The sequence below is a fragment of the Bos indicus x Bos taurus genome, chromosome 6 (genome assembly GCF_003369695.1).
Source record: "Bos indicus x Bos taurus breed Angus x Brahman F1 hybrid chromosome 6, Bos_hybrid_MaternalHap_v2.0, whole genome shotgun sequence".
Taxonomy (NCBI): Eukaryota; Metazoa; Chordata; class Mammalia; order Artiodactyla; family Bovidae; genus Bos; species Bos indicus x Bos taurus.
This window is the reverse complement of record NC_040081.1, coordinates 55726163-55743864: the sequence shown is the minus strand read 5'-3', so window position 1 is coordinate 55743864 and position 17702 is coordinate 55726163. Positions and strand designations below refer to the sequence as shown.

Below are 17702 nucleotides of genomic sequence, written 5' to 3'. Positions count from 1 at the left end.
TAATGCAAACTTTTATTACCAGAGTGTGATCTATTGGAGAGATATTTGCAAAGTCAGCATAAAACAAAGTTCTTGAAAAGCAATTTGAAACTCTTAGTTCACATAAGTTCTTTTAACTCTGTGTGTATGTCTGGAAATTTACTCTGATTTTGTGGATTATTGTTCATCTTTTCTTGTGCTTTTTCCTCTACTTCCAATAGGTGGCCTTAAGATTTCCATGTCAAGCATCTGTACAGATATACTTTTAATACTTTTTCATTTTTTTCTGGGTCCATCTCTTCTACTAAATCAAGAACTTAAGTTTTGTAAGTTAAAAATGGCTGTTAGATTGGATTATCCGAACTATGGTCTTATTTTTGAAGTTCTTTACTTTTTAAGAAAAGTAGCATGATAAATGCAAGGAGATAGCAGTCTGCACATTCTTATCAACAGTTCACTGCCAGATCTAAACTCTAGACAATTAACATGAACTTTTCATTTTATCAGGCTTCCCTGATAGCTCAGTTGGTAAGGAATCTGTCTGCAATGCAGGAGACTCAGGTTTGATTCCTGGGTCGGGAAGATCACTTGGAGAAGGGATAGGCTACTCACTCCAGTATTCTTGGGCTTCGCTTGTGGTTCACCTGGTAAAGAATCCCCCTGCAATGCAGAAGACCTGGGTTTGATCCCCGAGTGGGAAGATCCCCTGGAGAAGGGAAAGGCTACCCACTCCAGTATCCTGGCCAAGAATACCAAGAATTCCAAGGACTGTAGAGTCCATGGGGTCACAAAGAGTCAGACTCGACTGAGTGACTTTCATTTGACTTTTCATTTTATCAGTTGCCCAGTTCAAAGATTCACTTTTTAATATCTTTCTTTCACTTTCATTTTTTAGCAGATTGTTGAAATTAACTTGAAGTAGCTTCAAAGTAGGAGAAATGCCTTAGGGAATATTAGGATTTTTTTTCTTTTTTTCTTTTAACATAGGCTATATGAAGATATGTATAAAAACATTTATTAGAAAGATGCAAAGTAGAAACAGATACCAAAATTCTTTACCTGATTAGTGGCAAAACACTGGTGCTATTATAATTATTTTATTATTAATATATATTATTATTATATAAATTGAATGTTATCTGTTTAAATGCTTATACCCTCTCACAACCCACCCACACCCATTGTTTAATTTTTTCACATTTTCTTCTATTCCTTGTTTTTGCTTCCATTTATATACCTACAATATATTATAATTATGATAGTTTTCCCATATTGTTACTTCAGCTTTGTTTAACATGAATTGTGTGATAGAATTTGTAGAGGTTATGTTATAGTTCCCCATGTTTCTGTATTTGTTCATCCATTTTGCAAAAATTTATTGGTTACCTCTTCCTTCCTGAGTGCTGCTCTAGATACTAGGTGCTCTGTGGTAACTCAGAAGGTCCCTGCTCTTTGGGAACTTACCTCCCCTTGTGAGTAACACATAGTGATAACATAAATGAGTGAGATTTCTGAGAGGCTTCTGTCTGTCTGTAGCCTTTTCTTTCTTTTTGATTCACTTTTTGTGCAAGAATCCCTGTGACCCTTTTCTAAAGAATTGCTTGTATTTCAAATGCTGTTAGGTATATAAATAAGTACTAGCTTCATTTTAACCTTGACAGTGTTATAATTTTTATATTCCCAACTTAAGACTGTGACAATTTCCTTTATTCACCGCATGCCCATAGGAGTTCCAGGCAAGTAGCTGACAGTAAACATTTGTAGAATGAAATTGTTGAATTAATAGTCATTTATAGCTGTTTTCAGGACTAGAGAGCTTATAGTTGAGAAAATTTTTCATTTTAATATTATTTTCTTCTTTATGAATTTTCATTTTTTTTCTGTTTATTGGAATTATTTTGTTGTTTCTATTTGAACTCTTCATATAATATAGATATTAATCTTCATGTCATATTTTCTGCAACTGGTTTTCTAAGCTGTTGCTGCTTTTGCATTTTCACTTAATTTTTGTTGCATAGGAATTTTGTTTATAGAAATAAATTGTGGGTTTTTTTAATCAGTTCAAAGCTTATAGACTTTCTCTATTTTGGAAAATAATTATTTCATTTATTTATCTTAAAATGATGTGGGTGTAGTATATAAGCCAGTATTTTAAAATTTTATATAGGTAATGAAATAAGAACATTCACTGATGTGTATATGTATGTGGTATTATATACAAGGTATTGCTGCTCGAGTGAAATTTCTGCCAATAGATATGAGGCGAATTGAAGATAATTGACTTTGGTTTCCATTTGTGATGTTGTCCTGGCAGTCAGCCTCCCATCTTTTCCTGATGAGTTTTTGAATATCATGTTAATATTAGGGACTTCATTACAACCAGATGTCTTGCTTGGTGGGTTTGTGTATCCATTTAATGATAATTGTGGCATTGAGGTTTTAACTACATTCACTTGATTAAACATTCTCAAATCCGGGTATAACAAGAGATTCATTCCCCCAGTGTAATGTTCCCCTGTGTCTGGTATGGGAATGAAATTCTAATAGAATTTAAATAGACCCCACAGGGCTCTGGCTTGTGTGGTACAGAAAGAAGCAGCAGGATGGAGGTGGTGGCCTCAAATTCTCTGGGTTCTATATCTGGCCAAACTCTGCATCTGGTGTTTGCCCGGAAGTCTGATGCCAATGTCACACAATGCCACATCTGCTTTCCACAAATGTCTAAGCACCGAGTTCTTAAATTCCTGGCAGGGAAACCTGACATCCGTATTTCCAAAAATAGGTTTGAGATTTTAGCAAATTTGGGGTTAATAAACCCTTCTTTAATTTTTCTGTTTAGGAATGAAACCATTATTTTGCTCTTTCACTTTGTAGTTTTAAAAGGTAGCTCGAGCCAGGCTCTGTTACTACTAATTTGTACAAATAACCCATTTCTCTGTCTTTGTAAATATTTGTCACTTATTCTAACCTGAATGTTGAATATGGAATCATTGGTGTGAATACTTCCAGTCACTGTAAATGGATATATTCTTATTGAAGACAAATTCTGTATTCAGAACCTTCAAATGAGAGGACTGTCTGGATGTATTAGACTTTCAACTTGTATTTCTTCATTCAACTTTTATAGCAGTTCTATAAAAGGTAGATACTACTGTCTTTTCGTAAATGAGGAAATTGAGGTCTGGACAAATTAAGGAACTTGCCAGTAGTCACAGAGCCGGTAAATGGATCAGCCAAGATTCTCCCCCAGTTCCGACTCCCGGTGCTCACGATGTCATTACTGCCTTTGCAGCATCAGACCTCTTCTGCCAAGCGAGGCCATTCATGCTCTTTGGGATCACACGTTGTGTGACAGCAAATTAACTGTGAAATATAGCTTCCTCCAGAGTCTGTTTTTAGCTTTATGCTTTCCATAACAATGTATTTCTACCTATGGAATTTCTATGCTGTTGTTTTTTCACTACAGTGTATAGGATTTTAAAGGTTGAAATTTAGCATGTTCCTGGCTCATCCCTATTTTTTCAAAATGAAAATAGTGCTGACAGATTGTAGTTAATGGGTAATTTATTTTTAATTTTCATGAAAGTTTACCATTCACATTCCATTCCATTTTTTAACATTTATGTACACCTGATAGTTATTTTTAAGCATGCATTTTCTTGTAATTAACTTTTTAATAGGTAATATGTTCAGTTGGTTTCAAATTCAAGAGGAATAATATAACGGTAATAATAATAGCTAACTGGGACTAGAAAGCACTTCTGCCCCAAGCATTCTTCTAAGCACTTTTTATGCATGAATTTAATCCTCATACAGTGATGCAGTAGGTACTACTGGTAGCCCTGATTTGCAGACAAATGAGCTGAAGCAAGCGAGGTACATCTGATCAGTCTGGTCTGGACTTTGTGGGTTTATCAGTCAAGTGTCACCTCCTTTGGGAAGAATATGAACTCAATACTCTCTTTTTTGGATCAGATTCTGTGCTTACCCTACAGACATGGATTATTCTTTTATTGCACATGTTACAATTCTCTCTCATTTCTCCTCAAACTGTAAGCTTCCTCAAGTACCCCCATCTCATGCTTTAGAGCAGGCCCACCACTTAGCATAAATTCTGGCTGTCTAGAGGTACCTACTCAACATAGTTTTGCCAGGACATATTCTCTCATTTTAAAAATGGCTGTATCTTCTCTCCCTTCTTCACAGAATTGTTAGGAAAATCAAATCAGAGTTCATAGCTGTTTGTAAGCTTCAGAGCACTAAGCAAACAAGTATTAAATCAAGTATGGAGTGTGTGTGCTTAATGAAGACCAGTACTTTTATATCCTTTGGATATTAGCAAAAGGATTGGCATGCAGGATGCATAGGTTCTTGACAATCCAATGTGTCACTGTATTCTGACCATCCTGTTTCTAACCAATAGTCTTAATAACTTCAAGTGCTTTTTTCATAATCTGATTGCATGCTTTTTTTTTTTTGCTCTGCTGAAGGCCTAGAGAAATGTTTATATCCTGATACTTAGATGACGTAGACTTGTACTGTTTAGATTCTACAACTGGTTCTGCTGTATAATTCAGTGTTTCTTAATACTTGTTACATATGGAAATCATAAGGTGGTAGTTTTGTTTTGTTTTTTAACTGAAAATCATTAGGCTTTGTCTTCTGATTCTTGAGATCAGAATCTCAGAGTGGAGGGAGGGAGAATTCAACACAGGTAATTTTGATGAGGCTCTAGGAATGGGATATATTCTAAATGTGTTCTAAAGGGTATGTGACAAGATGGCTTAATGTCACCACAAATATTTTTTTAATAAGAAACGCAATCATTTCATTTTAATAGCTCTCGAGAGCACTGACATTTATTTTGTTACTCTGCTGTACATTTTACAGACCATTTGTGCCGGTGAGTTCAGTGGGTACTCTAATTACTCAAAACCATATGGCCTTGGCAGGCAGCTGATAAATGGGTTACAGTTTCTTTCCAGGCTGAAAAATCATCTTTGCCTTGCTTGGGATAAATTTGGGGCCTTGAGCTGAACCTCACTTATTTTATTTTTTAACAGAAATTGCCTCTTTATATGTAGATATTTCACGACTTGCTTGTAGAAATGAGGCACCATCTCTTTAGGCTGGAGCCTTGATGAGTCTCATCAGTTTCTATCCAAGGCTGTCAGTCTTACCATCTGCTGGTCTAAGTGTGTATTTCCGCCCTTAGTAACACAGCACCTGCAGGCCAGGCCCCCATCAGAGAATAATAGAGTAGTCTGTTAGCCAGCTATTGGCACAAGTTGCATCACGGAACATTGTTTGAGGAGATGCAGCCTATTTTATTCTAGAGGTACCCCCATATCAAGCTGGGTCCTCAGAAAGCTGTTTCTCTAAAGTGTCTTCTTACCTTGCTAGCCCCATTTTATTTCCCCATTTATAAAAGAGAGTTTGAGTTTCCAATCACTTAAACGTTGAAAGTTGGTCCAACAGTTGCATTATCCAGCAGGAACATTGGTATGGATAATTGAGAATTTGTTTTCTGTAATTATAAGTTAATTACTTTAAGTAAATAAGTTCTAGCATACTATACGAGAACTGACATTGAGGGTTGTGGGCGCACCGGTGCGCGGCGGGAGAGTGTGCATAATATGCTAGATATTAACAACTGTGCTGACATACTATGCGAGAACTTGTTACAGTGGAACATGTTGGAAAAGTTTGGCTTCCCTCCTGCATACATATCATTTAAGTACTGATTTTTGTTAGGTGGGCTTGCAATACAAAGTAGAAGTATGTCACATTCTTCCAAGTATTTCACAACACCTAGCATGTTCCTGTATCTTTTATATTACTGATTCCATTCCTGGTTTGTTTCTCCCAACAAAAGGAGCCGTTTGTTCTTTCATCAGAAAAAAATCATATTCAGTTTACAAATGAGTCATTTCCTCATTCTAACTAAAATGTATACATTTTTAAAAACATGAAGCAAAATTTTTCTGCAGTTTGTGAATGGAAACCCTTTATGAGTGTGGAAAATTTGTTGCATTGTTGTTTTATTCCACTTATTTTATCAGCCAGGAATGCATTAGTGTCTCTAATGACAGAAAACTGAAGGATAGGGTAAATAGATTAGGAACTTGTTTGTTTTAACAAATTTCTTGCTGAGACCATCAGGGAACAAGATTTTCTTTTTTTTTTTTTTTTTTTCTCACTCTGACATCCTTACAGTATAAGAATTTGTCCTCAGGCTTTTCATCTCAAGGATGCTTACATTCTAAAATGGCTTTGTTATTTCCCAAGAAGATGTTATTTTCCAAGAAGATGGAAAGGGGTGAAAAGTCTTTTCTTCCAAGATTTGTCTCTCCTCCTTACCCCCCAGGCTGGAAATTACTTACATTTTATTGACCAGAACTATGACATATGGCCCCTTCTAGCTGCAAGGGAGATAGGAAAATAGTACTTTTACTTTTAGCTTGTACAACAGGTGAGACAAAGAGAAGGCAGCTTCTGAGGTGTTTCTTTCACAGTCTCTGCTGAAAGTGTCCTTCCTGAAAGTAGACTCATATTTTTTGCAGTTATCTTTAGTATGGATAATTTTTCCTAGTCATAATTTAGGAATTCAGAGTACATTTAATCTGAACCTATTGACAGAGATAATTCATTTTTTGAAGTACAGATTAATTATATTTTTAAGGTGTGAGGTGGTTTGATAAATCAAATTCCAAAACCCTTATGGCTAGATAATATATTACATACTTTAATGCTTTTAGGTGGTAGACTGTGTGCCTTTTTGAACACTCTAATTTTGGTGGGACAGGTTGAACATAGTGGCTGCAGGTGTTGAACAAATGGCATTTTCCATACAAAAATAGCATTTGAGGAGCTTTTTAGGAATCTAATTGAAGGAAGAAGAAACTAATAAATTTAGAAATGAGATAAAATTGTAAAACAAGTAATTCTTTTGTTTGAGAGCAAACGAGGAAGATAGTGTGATGAACAGAGGTAACATCCTACAGCAGAGAGAGAGCCAGTAGTCAGGCGGCCTGGGTTTCCCTCCTTCTCTAGCACACGCAGCCGTCTCCTCTTCCCATGTTACTTTACCTCTTTGAGTTGTGGCTTTCCCTTCTTTTTGTCTAAACAGTCATTATACCAACCTCACAGTGTCATTTGACTCCCCCCACCTAGAAAATGGGAAGGGTTAGTTTCCTGTTAGTTCCCTTTTTGAAATGGCTAAAGGTGAAAAAGTGCCTAACTGTTCAGAGCAAGGCCTGTGTAGCTCAAGATCTATGTCCTAGTCAACTTACGTATTGTGTGGAAAAAAGCTTTGCTTTATTAGTAGCCTGGCAGGCTTCAAATGCTATCATGTTATCATGTATTTAGAGTGTATATATATATATATATCATGTATATAAGATGTATATATTTTATATATCATGTATATGAAATAAGAAAATCACTCAATGCATTTTTAATGAATTGCTTAATTCTATATTTACATGTTGAAGTAAAATTTAATGAGATTTATTAAATTTTAGAGAATATAATTTTATTTTCAAGATCCATATTTTCATTTCTTTATGATTTTTTGTTCTTCTCCAAACTAGGATTTTAAGAGTGGACTTGGTATTACCATAATCCCTATGAATGTAGCAAATGTAAAACAAGTGGACCGAACTGTAAAACAGTCTTTTGAAATAATCACTCCCTACAGGAGTTTTAGGTAAGTTATATTTAAACAGTTTTTGTTTGTACTATTACAGTAAAGCTTAGGTGATCCATTTTTACATTGCCAGTCATGATTTGACTTCTTATAGGACACAGTAAAATTACGTTCTTACTTTTTCATATTGTGTCATTTATTAGCCAGTGTGTAAAAATTTACCAATAAGCACCAAGGATGCTCAGTAGCACTGATTATTAGAGACATACAAATCAAAACTACAATAAGGTACCACCTTGCACCAAGCAGAATGGCCATCATTAAGAAGGCTACAAATAAAGTGTTGGAGAGAGTGTGGTGAAAAGGGAACTCTTCTACACTTTTGGTGGATGTATAAATTGATGCAGCCACTATGGAAAAGATTATGGAAGGTTCTTTAAAAAACTAAACATACAGATACCATATGATCCTACAGTCTTTACTCTTGGGCTTATATTCAGAGAAAACTCTTAATTCAAAAAGATGTACGCACCCTGTTGTTCACCACAGTGTTATTTAGAATAGCCAAGACATGGAAGCAACCTAAATATCCATCAACAGATGAATAGATAAAGAAGATGTGGTGTGTGTGTATGTATATACAAGAAAGACAAATACCATATAGCATCTCTTATATGTAGAATCGTAAAAAAAATATAAATGATCTTATTTACAAAACAGAAATAGATTCACAGAAAAGACTTACGGGAAAACATCCCCACCAAAGGGGAAATAAATTAGGAATTTGGGATTAACATATACACCCTGGTGGCTCAGACGGTAAAGTGCCTGCCCGCAATGCGGGAGACCCGGGTTCAATCCCTGGGTCGGGAAAATCCCCTGGAGAAGGAAATGGCAACCCACTCCAGTACTCTTGCCTGGAAAATTCCATGGATGGAGGAGCCTGGTAGGCTACAGTCCATGGGGTTGCAAAGAGTCGGACACAACTGAGCGACTTCACTTTCACTTTTCATATATAAAATGGGTAAACAATAAGCACCTACTGTATAGCACAGGGAAGTATATTCAATATTTTGTAATAACCCTATAATGGAAAAGAATATGAACATATATATGAAACTGAATCACTTTGCTGTACACCTGAAACAGAAATAATTGCATTTTTACTTTTTCAGATCATGTAATTTGTTAGCCAGTGTATAAAAACACTTTGCGAAAATGACTTATCATACAACCTGCAAAGATACAAATTTCTTGAGATTTGAATAGTTTCTTTTCATAATGCCTTTTTTCTTAGAAGGCTTGATGATTTTTGATCCACAAATATATGAAAAATTGTTATGAGGGAATAAAATAAAAATAGATATAGCATTGTCTTTAAGCTGTATTGTTATTTTGTCTTTTTTTAAGCCTAATCAAATACAATCTCTCCTTTAAGATTAATCCCTAATTATGGTTACTCTGTGATTTTTTTTTTTTTTATTTTACTCTGTGATTTTCTAAAAGGAACTCCAGCTTAAACTGTTGCTGAACTTAATGACTCACAGCACTTATTGATCAAATATCTTAGCATTTTGGTATATATCTTGTATTATGGTACTCTACTCATTATTTTATTATGACAGTGAAGCAGAAAACTTAATGTATGTTTTTATACTTGTTAATAATCTATAGTAACTCCATTGCTTTAGAGGGGCATAAGTCATATCTGTTGAGTTCAACCATGTTAATTTGCTTGTCACAAATAATCAACATACCACAAAGTAGTATGTGGGTTAGAGGCAATTGTCACAGGATTTTGAAGGTCTAGCAATTAATTACTTTATGATTTCAAAAATGCTATTAATACCAACTGTAGTACCCATATTATCTGTTAAAATATGTCTACTGGCTGGAATTTTGAAAAAGAATAACAAGCTTTATTTTCATAAAGGAAATTCAAGCCTTAACTGACAATGTAGACATTGTCTAAGCTGTTTTTACTTAAAGTGCTTTATATTATGTCAAACTTGAACGGTTTGTCCTAACACCAGCCAATTCTCCAACTCTCTGTACACCAACTGGGTGTCCTATATCTTCCTGGAGGGAGACTCAGACCCCACGGGTTTAAGGGCTCAGTCCCAGAAGAGTGTCCTCAGGTTACTCTCACTCAGCCCAGCTTAGTTCAAATTGGGGTGCTCATTACCCTCTCTCCCCCAGATTTGATAATTTGCTATAATGTCTCAGAGAACTCAGGAAAAGGGTTCAAATAATATTACCAGCTTATTATAAAAAATGCAGCTCAGGAATGGCTAAATGGGAGAGCTTTAGAGGCCACAGTACAGGGGGTTTGTGGCAGAGAACTTCCAAGCTCTCTCTGGATGCACCACCCTCCTGGCACCTCAATGTGTTCATCAGCCTCAGAGTTCTTCAAACCCTGTTGTTTGGGGGGATTTTATGGAGGTTTCATTTCATAGGTGAGAATGATGAAATCCAGGGTGTGTGTGCAGGTGCTCAGTGGTGTCTGACTCTTTGTGACCCCATGGACTGGAGCTCACCCGGCTACTCAGTCCATGGGATTTTCCAGGCAAGAATACTGATGTGGGTTCCCATTTCCTCCTCCAGGGGATCTTCCCAACACAGGCATCGAACCCTCATGTCCTGTGTCGCCTGCATTAGCAGGTGGATTCTTTACCACTAGTGCCACCTGGGAAGCCCTGAAACCCTGGGCCATTGATGACTAAGTCAATTACCAGCCTGTCTCACCTTCCCAGGGGCTTCCCAGGTGGCACCAGTGGTAAAGAATTCACCTGCCAATACACGAGACACAGGTTTGATCCTTGGGGTTGGGAAGATCCCCTGGAGTAGGAAGCAGCAACCTGCTCCAGTATTCTTGCCTGGGAAATTTCATGGGCAGAGGAGCCTGGTGGGCTACTGTAGCAGAGTCAAACATGATCAAGCATCGCAGTTCTCCCCTTCCCAGAGGTCAAGGATAGGAAAGTTCCAGCTCTCTAGTCCCATCTTGGTCTTCTGCTGACCAGCTCCCATGCTGAAGCTGTCTAGCCTCCAGTCAGAAGCTGTCCATTAGCATATAAAGGGTTTTTGCCACTCAGGGGATTCCAAGGATCTGAGGAACTATACACCTGGAACCAGGGACAGGGACCAACCTATTTTCCATTGTATCCTGTGGGCTCTGACCAATCTCTATAGAGAAGCAGAAAAGAGACCACTAAAGAATTTATAGATGTTATAGTGATAATGAAACTTGGAGTGATTAAAAAATATAATCCATGGAGGCCACTGAATTTCTCTATAGATTATGTAGGATATATTAGTCCTCTGTTACGTTCATTGTATCTCAAAGCATTTTCATCCTCAGAACAGAAAATTGTAGTGTGAAGCATCGTTCTATGGGCCATTGACTGAGTTTGGGGCACTGTGTATAGCACATTTTCTGGCATATTATAAGTACTCTCTAAATATTTCTTGAAGGAGTGAACTCATGTTTTAATGTTTTTATTCTTTCACTCAGGTACTCAATAAGCACTAAGAATTGGAATAAATAGGAATGAGGCTAAAAATGAGTTAGCATTCTGTTAGAATACTAATCACTTAAAACTTTCTTGATTTCTCAGTTTCTGAAAGCCATCTGGACATTCTTCCAATTAAAAAAATCTATTTTTAAGACAAAAAAATCAAAATTTCTAGTGGGTGTTTTTGATAACTTAGTTTCAGACTATGGCATATTTTCTTGGCAAAATAACCCACTTAGTCCTGAAACTCTGCCAGTCTCTTATTGATTATGATGTAACCACTGCTTAGAAAACATGGCCTCACTTTTAAGCTTTTGACCTAACAAGGTGATATTTATATCCTGGTCAGAAAAATGTGTATGTTAATTTTGGCTCAAGATAGGTAAACAAAGTCATAAGCAACATGGAAAGTTAAAGGAAAAAAATAGATTTCTCAATGAGATGGTTTTTAACAGAAAAGACTCTGCAACTGCCTGGAAGGCATATTTTTCAGCTGCTGTCTCCTTTGTGAGTGAAATGAATATACAAACCGAACATACTGCTTAATTGGCCTTTACAAGGGAGATCGATAATGCAGAAACGTTAATTGTTTCAGCTTTACAGCTGAGTCTGAAAAAGAGAAACAAGAGTGGATTGAAGCTGTGCAGCAATCAATAGCAGAAACTCTCTCTGATTATGAAGTAGCTGAGAAGATTTGGTACAATGAGTCCAACAGGAGCTGTGCAGATTGTAAAGCCCCAGATCCTGACTGGGCCTCCATCAATCTCTGTGTTGTCATCTGCAAGAAGTGTGCAGGTAATTAGTGATAAGTTACGCTCATCGCTGTTTGGTGGCAGATCGGCACCGAAAGCTCTTCAGTGTCATATATATTGTGTCCCAGCTAATGGCTATGAAGAATAAAAGCAGAGAAAGCTTATTACATTTAAATCAAATTTAGAAATATCATTCTATACTTCTCTTATGCATGGCTTAGAGATAAAAATTGATTTTTAAGCATGTAATCATTTTTTGTGTGTGTGCCTACTGGACCATGTATGGATTTTTAAAAGACAGTACTGAAATTTTCAGATTTGGGATGAATGTGTTTCAGAATGCACCCTGAACACACTCACTGTTCGTATGATTTGTCCCTTTTCCCAAATCATATTTTGTAAGATGTATTTTTCACATTTCAGTGCTGCTCTGCTTTCTAATCTTGTTACAAAAGATGTGTTCTCTCTTACAATGAGAATTATTATATAGAAGCATTTTCCAGGCATGTTGAAGTTTATGAAAGTAACCAGTGTTGTGACTTGTTTTCTCCTTGTGACCTTAAACCTTAAGGACTATTTGACATCTCGTATTTGGGAGGTAAGGCAGCTGTCCAAGTGAGTGAAGGGAATGGACCCTAGCTTAGGTATGTGACTGTGGAGGTCTTGGAGAAATTAGTTACAACCTAAACTTTCCTCTGGAGAAGGCAATGGCACCCCACTCCAGTACTCTTGCCTGGAAAATCCCATGGATGGAGGAGCCTGGTGGGCTGCAGTCCATGAGGTCGCTAAGTGTCAGACACGACTAAGCGACTTCACTTTCATGCATTGGAGAAGGAAATGGCAACCCACTCCAGTGTTCTTGCCTGGAGAATCCCAGAGACAGGAGAGCCTGGTGGGCTGCCGTCTATGGGGTCACACAGAGTCGGACATGACTGAAGTGACTTAGCAAACTTTCCTCAGCTCTTTAGCTCTACCAGGTACTGTGCTGGTCCTGGGAGTTAAATCTATAAAATATGACATATCCTGCAGAAATATATAGTTATTTTAATAGACTATGATAAGGATAGCAATAGAGTTGAGCACAGGTTTCATTGAGACAATGCAGAGGAAGAGCTCCTATCTCAGACAGAGCAAAGACAGGACAGTTGCTTCAAACCCTTCAGAGTCTTCCAGAGCTCTGTGCTACCACATTTCTCATCCTACTGAGGTAGGAGTTCTCAAAAGTGGATCAACTACATCAATAGCAACCAAAAAGCCCCAGTTAATCCTCCTTGACTTTGCATTTTCTCCCAACCTCTTCTTTCCAGTCTCATTGGAAGAGATAGTGTCTGTCCAAGGCTATTCTGTCTTCTTATGTTCCCTTTCTCTCCTCTCTTCTCTGAGTCCTTACCCCATCACTTATTCACTCTCTAAGTACAGTAGGTCTTTCACAGTCACGGGTTCCAGATCAAAAGTAATTGGAAAAAAATTCCAAAAAGCAAAATTTGAATTTGGATGTACCTGTAGTTGTTACTTAGCATTTATATTGTATTATGTATTTTAAGTAATTTAGAGATGATTTAAAGTATTGAATATAATAGAGAATGTGTATAAGTTATATGAAGATACTATGGCCATATTACACAAGGGACTTAAGCATACTTGGATTTTGGTGTCTGTGGAGAGTCCTGGTATCAATCCTCTGAGATACTGAGGGACAGCCATATTCAACTATGGTTTATTTGGTTCAGCATGTAAATTTGCATAATTCTGTTCTGTTAACACCAGATCTCTGAAAACTTATTATTCCCTTAGATATAATTCTCTGTTCCTTTTTCCTTTCATAGAGAAGATACTTTCAAGAGTAATAGTTTATGCAGGTTTTCATTTCTTTAACTTCCTACTATATCATCAGCATCCTGTAATCAGTCTTCATCTGCCTCACCTCCAATAAAAATATTTTCCAATAAAAATACACATTTACCAGTGTATTTTACCTCTCAGTTTCTATGTGGTCAGTTCCTATATTCCTTGCACTCTCGGGAGTATTTGACATTCTTGACCAGTCTGCCTCTCCGTGACTTCCCATCCTTCCTCAACTTCCAGCAGGCCATTTTCTCTTAGTGTGCTCTTGCTCTTCTGGTCATCTTTTGCCTGCTCCTAAAACGTGTGTTGCCTTGGGTTGTATCCTCAGATCTCTTTCATCCTGACATTCCTGAGTGATGTTATTTATCATTTGAATCCAACAGTCTTTTTTAGCAGGTGTTTCTTACTCTGTTGGAAACCATACTCCTGTATCTCCTGCTAGGGTCTCCACTTGGATTTGCTCAAGATACCTCAAAGGCAACATGATAGTGTGGAGTTCTCACTGCTTCCCAGCTCACTACATAAAACTGAATATTTTCCTATATTACAAATCTTGATCAGAAGTCATCTACTCTGCCCTTCACTCAAGCCTGAGAGTCCCTCTTGACCCTTCCCCTTTCCTTAAAGCCCACCAGATTCCATCCTGGTTTTACCTTCTAAGTATCTCTAAATCTGTTCTCCACTTCACTTCTTTTCCTACTGCCTTAACTCAGAATCTTAGGCTACTCCAGCATCCTTTCTTCCTGCCTGCCTTTGGGCTTTACTCCTTTTAGTATTGCCTTTTTGTAGTCTCCGTAAGTGCAAACCTATGCTAGGTCTTGCCATGGGAATTCTAGGGCATCGTGCTCTGAGTATTTTTTTTTCTCAGAGAAGGGAGGAAAGGAACCTACCTAATGTACAGAGAGGAATGAACTTTCTCATGATCATTAGGCAGAAGATCCTTAAGACCAAAATAATGTTTTGTGTTCTTTTCTCCTCAGTTTAGAAAGAGTCTGACATAGGCCTGGGTGCCCAGTAAAGTCTGAATGATGATTTATATAGCAGAATTAAATTGATGATACTAGAATGTTGGGCTGTTACTCTCTTCCAGGTATAATAGTAGAATAAAGAATCCACTTTGGATTTTTTAAGTATACATTCATTAGCTAGTATGTTGCTAGTCTTTTTTTTAAGAGTAAGGGATGATATCTGTATTCACATATATGTAATTTACACATACCCATTATAAAATTTTAAGTGACTTAAAATTTCTAGTCAGTTACCAAACAATGAAAAAATTTCGTATGTATACACATACATACATGTACACACATAAACACATATACATGAATACATACTTTTAAAGGGCTTCCTGGTAGCTCAGCTGGTAAAGAATCTTGCCTGCAATGCAGGAGACCCCAGTTCAATTCCTGGGTCAGGAAGATCCCCTGGAAAAGGGATAGGTTACCCACTCCATTATTCATGGGCTTCCCTGGTGGCTCAGATGGTAAAGAATTCACCTGCAGTGGGGAAACTTGGATGTAATCTCTAGGTTGGGAAGATACCCTTGAGGAGAGCATGGCAACCCACTCCAATATTCTTGCCTGGAAAATCCCCATGGACAAAGGAGCTTGGTGGGCTGCAGTCCATGGCTCACTAAGAGTTGGACACGATTGAGTAGGTGATTTCCATAATCTTTCTTATTTTTGGTTATGATTTCTGTTTGATTACTTCCACTACTGTGGTATTGGAGAAGGAAATTGCAGCCCACTCCAGTATTCTTGCCTGGAGAATCCTGTGGACAGAGGAGCCTGGTGGGCTGCTGTCCATGGGGTTGCAAAGAGTTGGACACGACTGAAGCAACTTAGCATGCATGCATGCATTGGAGAAGGAAATGGCAACCCACTCCAGGATTCTTGCCTGGAGAATCCCAGGAATGGAGGAGCTTGGTTGGCTGCTTTCTGTGGGGTCGCACAGAGTCGGACACGACTGAAGTGACTTAGCAGCAACTGTGGTATAAAAAAGTAGGTAATAGTTTAAGTTGAAAAGATATATTAATCCAGACATACATATATTTCTTGTTGTTGTTCAGTGGCCTAGTTGTGTCCAAATCTTTGCTACCCCATATTTGGCAGCACATCAGCGTTCCCTGTCCTTCACTAGATCCTGGTGTTTGCTTAAACTCGTATCCATTAAGTTGGTGATGCTATCCAACCATCTTATCCTCTGTTGCCCCCTTCTTCTTGTTTTCAGTCTTTCCCAGCATCATGGTATTTTCCAATAAGTCAGCTCTTCACATCAGGGGGTCAAAGTATTAGAGCTTCAGCTTCAGCATCAGCTTCAGCTTCAGTCCTTTCAGTGACTATACAGGGTTGATTTCCTTTAGGATTGACTGGTTTGATTCTCTTTCCTGTCCAAGGGACTCTCAAGAGTCTTCTCCAGCAGCATAGCTCAAAAGCATCTATCCTTTGACACTTAGCCTTCTTTTTGGTCAGACTCTCATATCTGTACATGACTACTAGAAAAACCATAGCTTTGACTATATGGACCTTTGTTGGCAAAGTGATATCTTGGTTTTTAATACACTGTCTAGGTTTGCCATAGTTTTTCTTCCAAGGAGCAAGTGTCTTCATGGCAGCAGTCACCATCTGCAGTGATTTGAAGCCCAAGAAAATGAAGTCTCTCACTGATTCCATTTTTTCCCCATCTATTTGCCATGACGTGATGGGATTGGATGCCATGATCTTAGTTTTCTGAATGTTGAGTTTTAAGCCATCTTTTTTACTCTCTTCTTTCACCTTCATCAAGAAGCTCTTTAGTTCCTCTTCATTTTCTGCCACTAGGGTGGTATCATCTGCATATCTGAGGTTACTGATATTTCTCCTGGCAATCTTGATTTCACCTTGAGCTTCATCCAACCTGGCATTTCACATGATGTACTCTGCATGTATGTTAAATAAGCAGGGTGACAATATGCAGCCTTGACATACTCCTTTCCCAATTTGGAACCAATCCATTGTTCCATGTCCGGTTCTAACTGTTGCTGCTTGACCTGCATACAGGTTTCTCAGAAGGCAGGTAATGTGGTCTGGTATTCCCATCTCTTGAAGAATTTTCCGCAGTTTGTTGTGATCGACACAGTCAAAGGCTTTAGTGTATTCATTGAAGCAGAAGTAGATGTTTTTCTGGAATTCCCTTGCTTTCTTTATGATTCAGGGAATATTCATAGTTTGATCTCTGGCTCCTCTGCCTTTTCTGAATCCAGCTTGTATATCTGGAAGTTCTTGGTTCACGTATTGCTGAAGCCAAGCTTGAAGGATTTTGAGTATAACCTTGTTAGCATGTGAAATGAGCACAACTGCACAGTAGTTTGAACATTCTTTGGCACTGCCCTTCTTTGGGATGGGGATGAAAACTGACTTTTTCAGTCATGTGGCCACTACTGATGTTCTGGAATAGTGAGTGCAGCACTTGAACAGCATCATCTTTTAGGATTTTAAGTAGCTCAGCTGAAATTCAGTCACCTCCAATACCTTTGTTCATAGTAATTCTTCCTAAGGCCCACTTGACTTTACACTCCAGGATGTCTGGCTCTAGGTGAGTGACCATACCATCATTATTATCTAGGTTATTAAGACCTTTTTTTTGTTTATAGCTCTTCTGTGTATTCTTGCCACCTCTTCTTAATCTCTTTGCTTTCTGTTAGATCCTTACTGTTTCTGTCTTTTATCATGTTCATTCTTTCATGAAATGTTCCCTTGATGTTTTCAATTTTCTTGAGATTTGTAGTCTTTCCCATTTTGTTGTTTTCCTCTATTTCTTTGTATTGTTCATTTAAGAAGGCTTTCTACCTATCTCTCCTTGTTGTTCTCTGGAACTATGCATTCAGTGGGCTATATCTTTCCGTTTCTCCCTTGCCTTTAGCTTCTATTCTTTTCTCAGCTATTGTAAAGCCTCCTTAGGAAGAAATCATTTGGACTTTTGGCA

At 37.8% G+C, this 17702-nt stretch overlaps 1 protein-coding gene across 5 annotated transcripts in view; it reads left to right on the top strand.

The window, feature by feature from the left end:
• Positions 1–17702, top strand: part of ARAP2 (ArfGAP with RhoGAP domain, ankyrin repeat and PH domain 2) — a 197788-nt gene that overhangs the window by 68393 nt on the left and 111693 nt on the right. For all 5 annotated transcript variants that reach the window (XR_003511512.1, XM_027544232.1, XM_027544234.1 and 2 more), the window contains 2 exons: positions 7572–7687; positions 11735–11934. Coding sequence is in view for 4 of the 5 variants with exons in the window: in XM_027544232.1 (XP_027400033.1) it covers positions 7572–7687; positions 11735–11934 (316 nt within the window). In the remaining variant the exon portion in view is untranslated. The remainder of the gene's footprint in view (positions 1–7571; positions 7688–11734; positions 11935–17702) is intronic.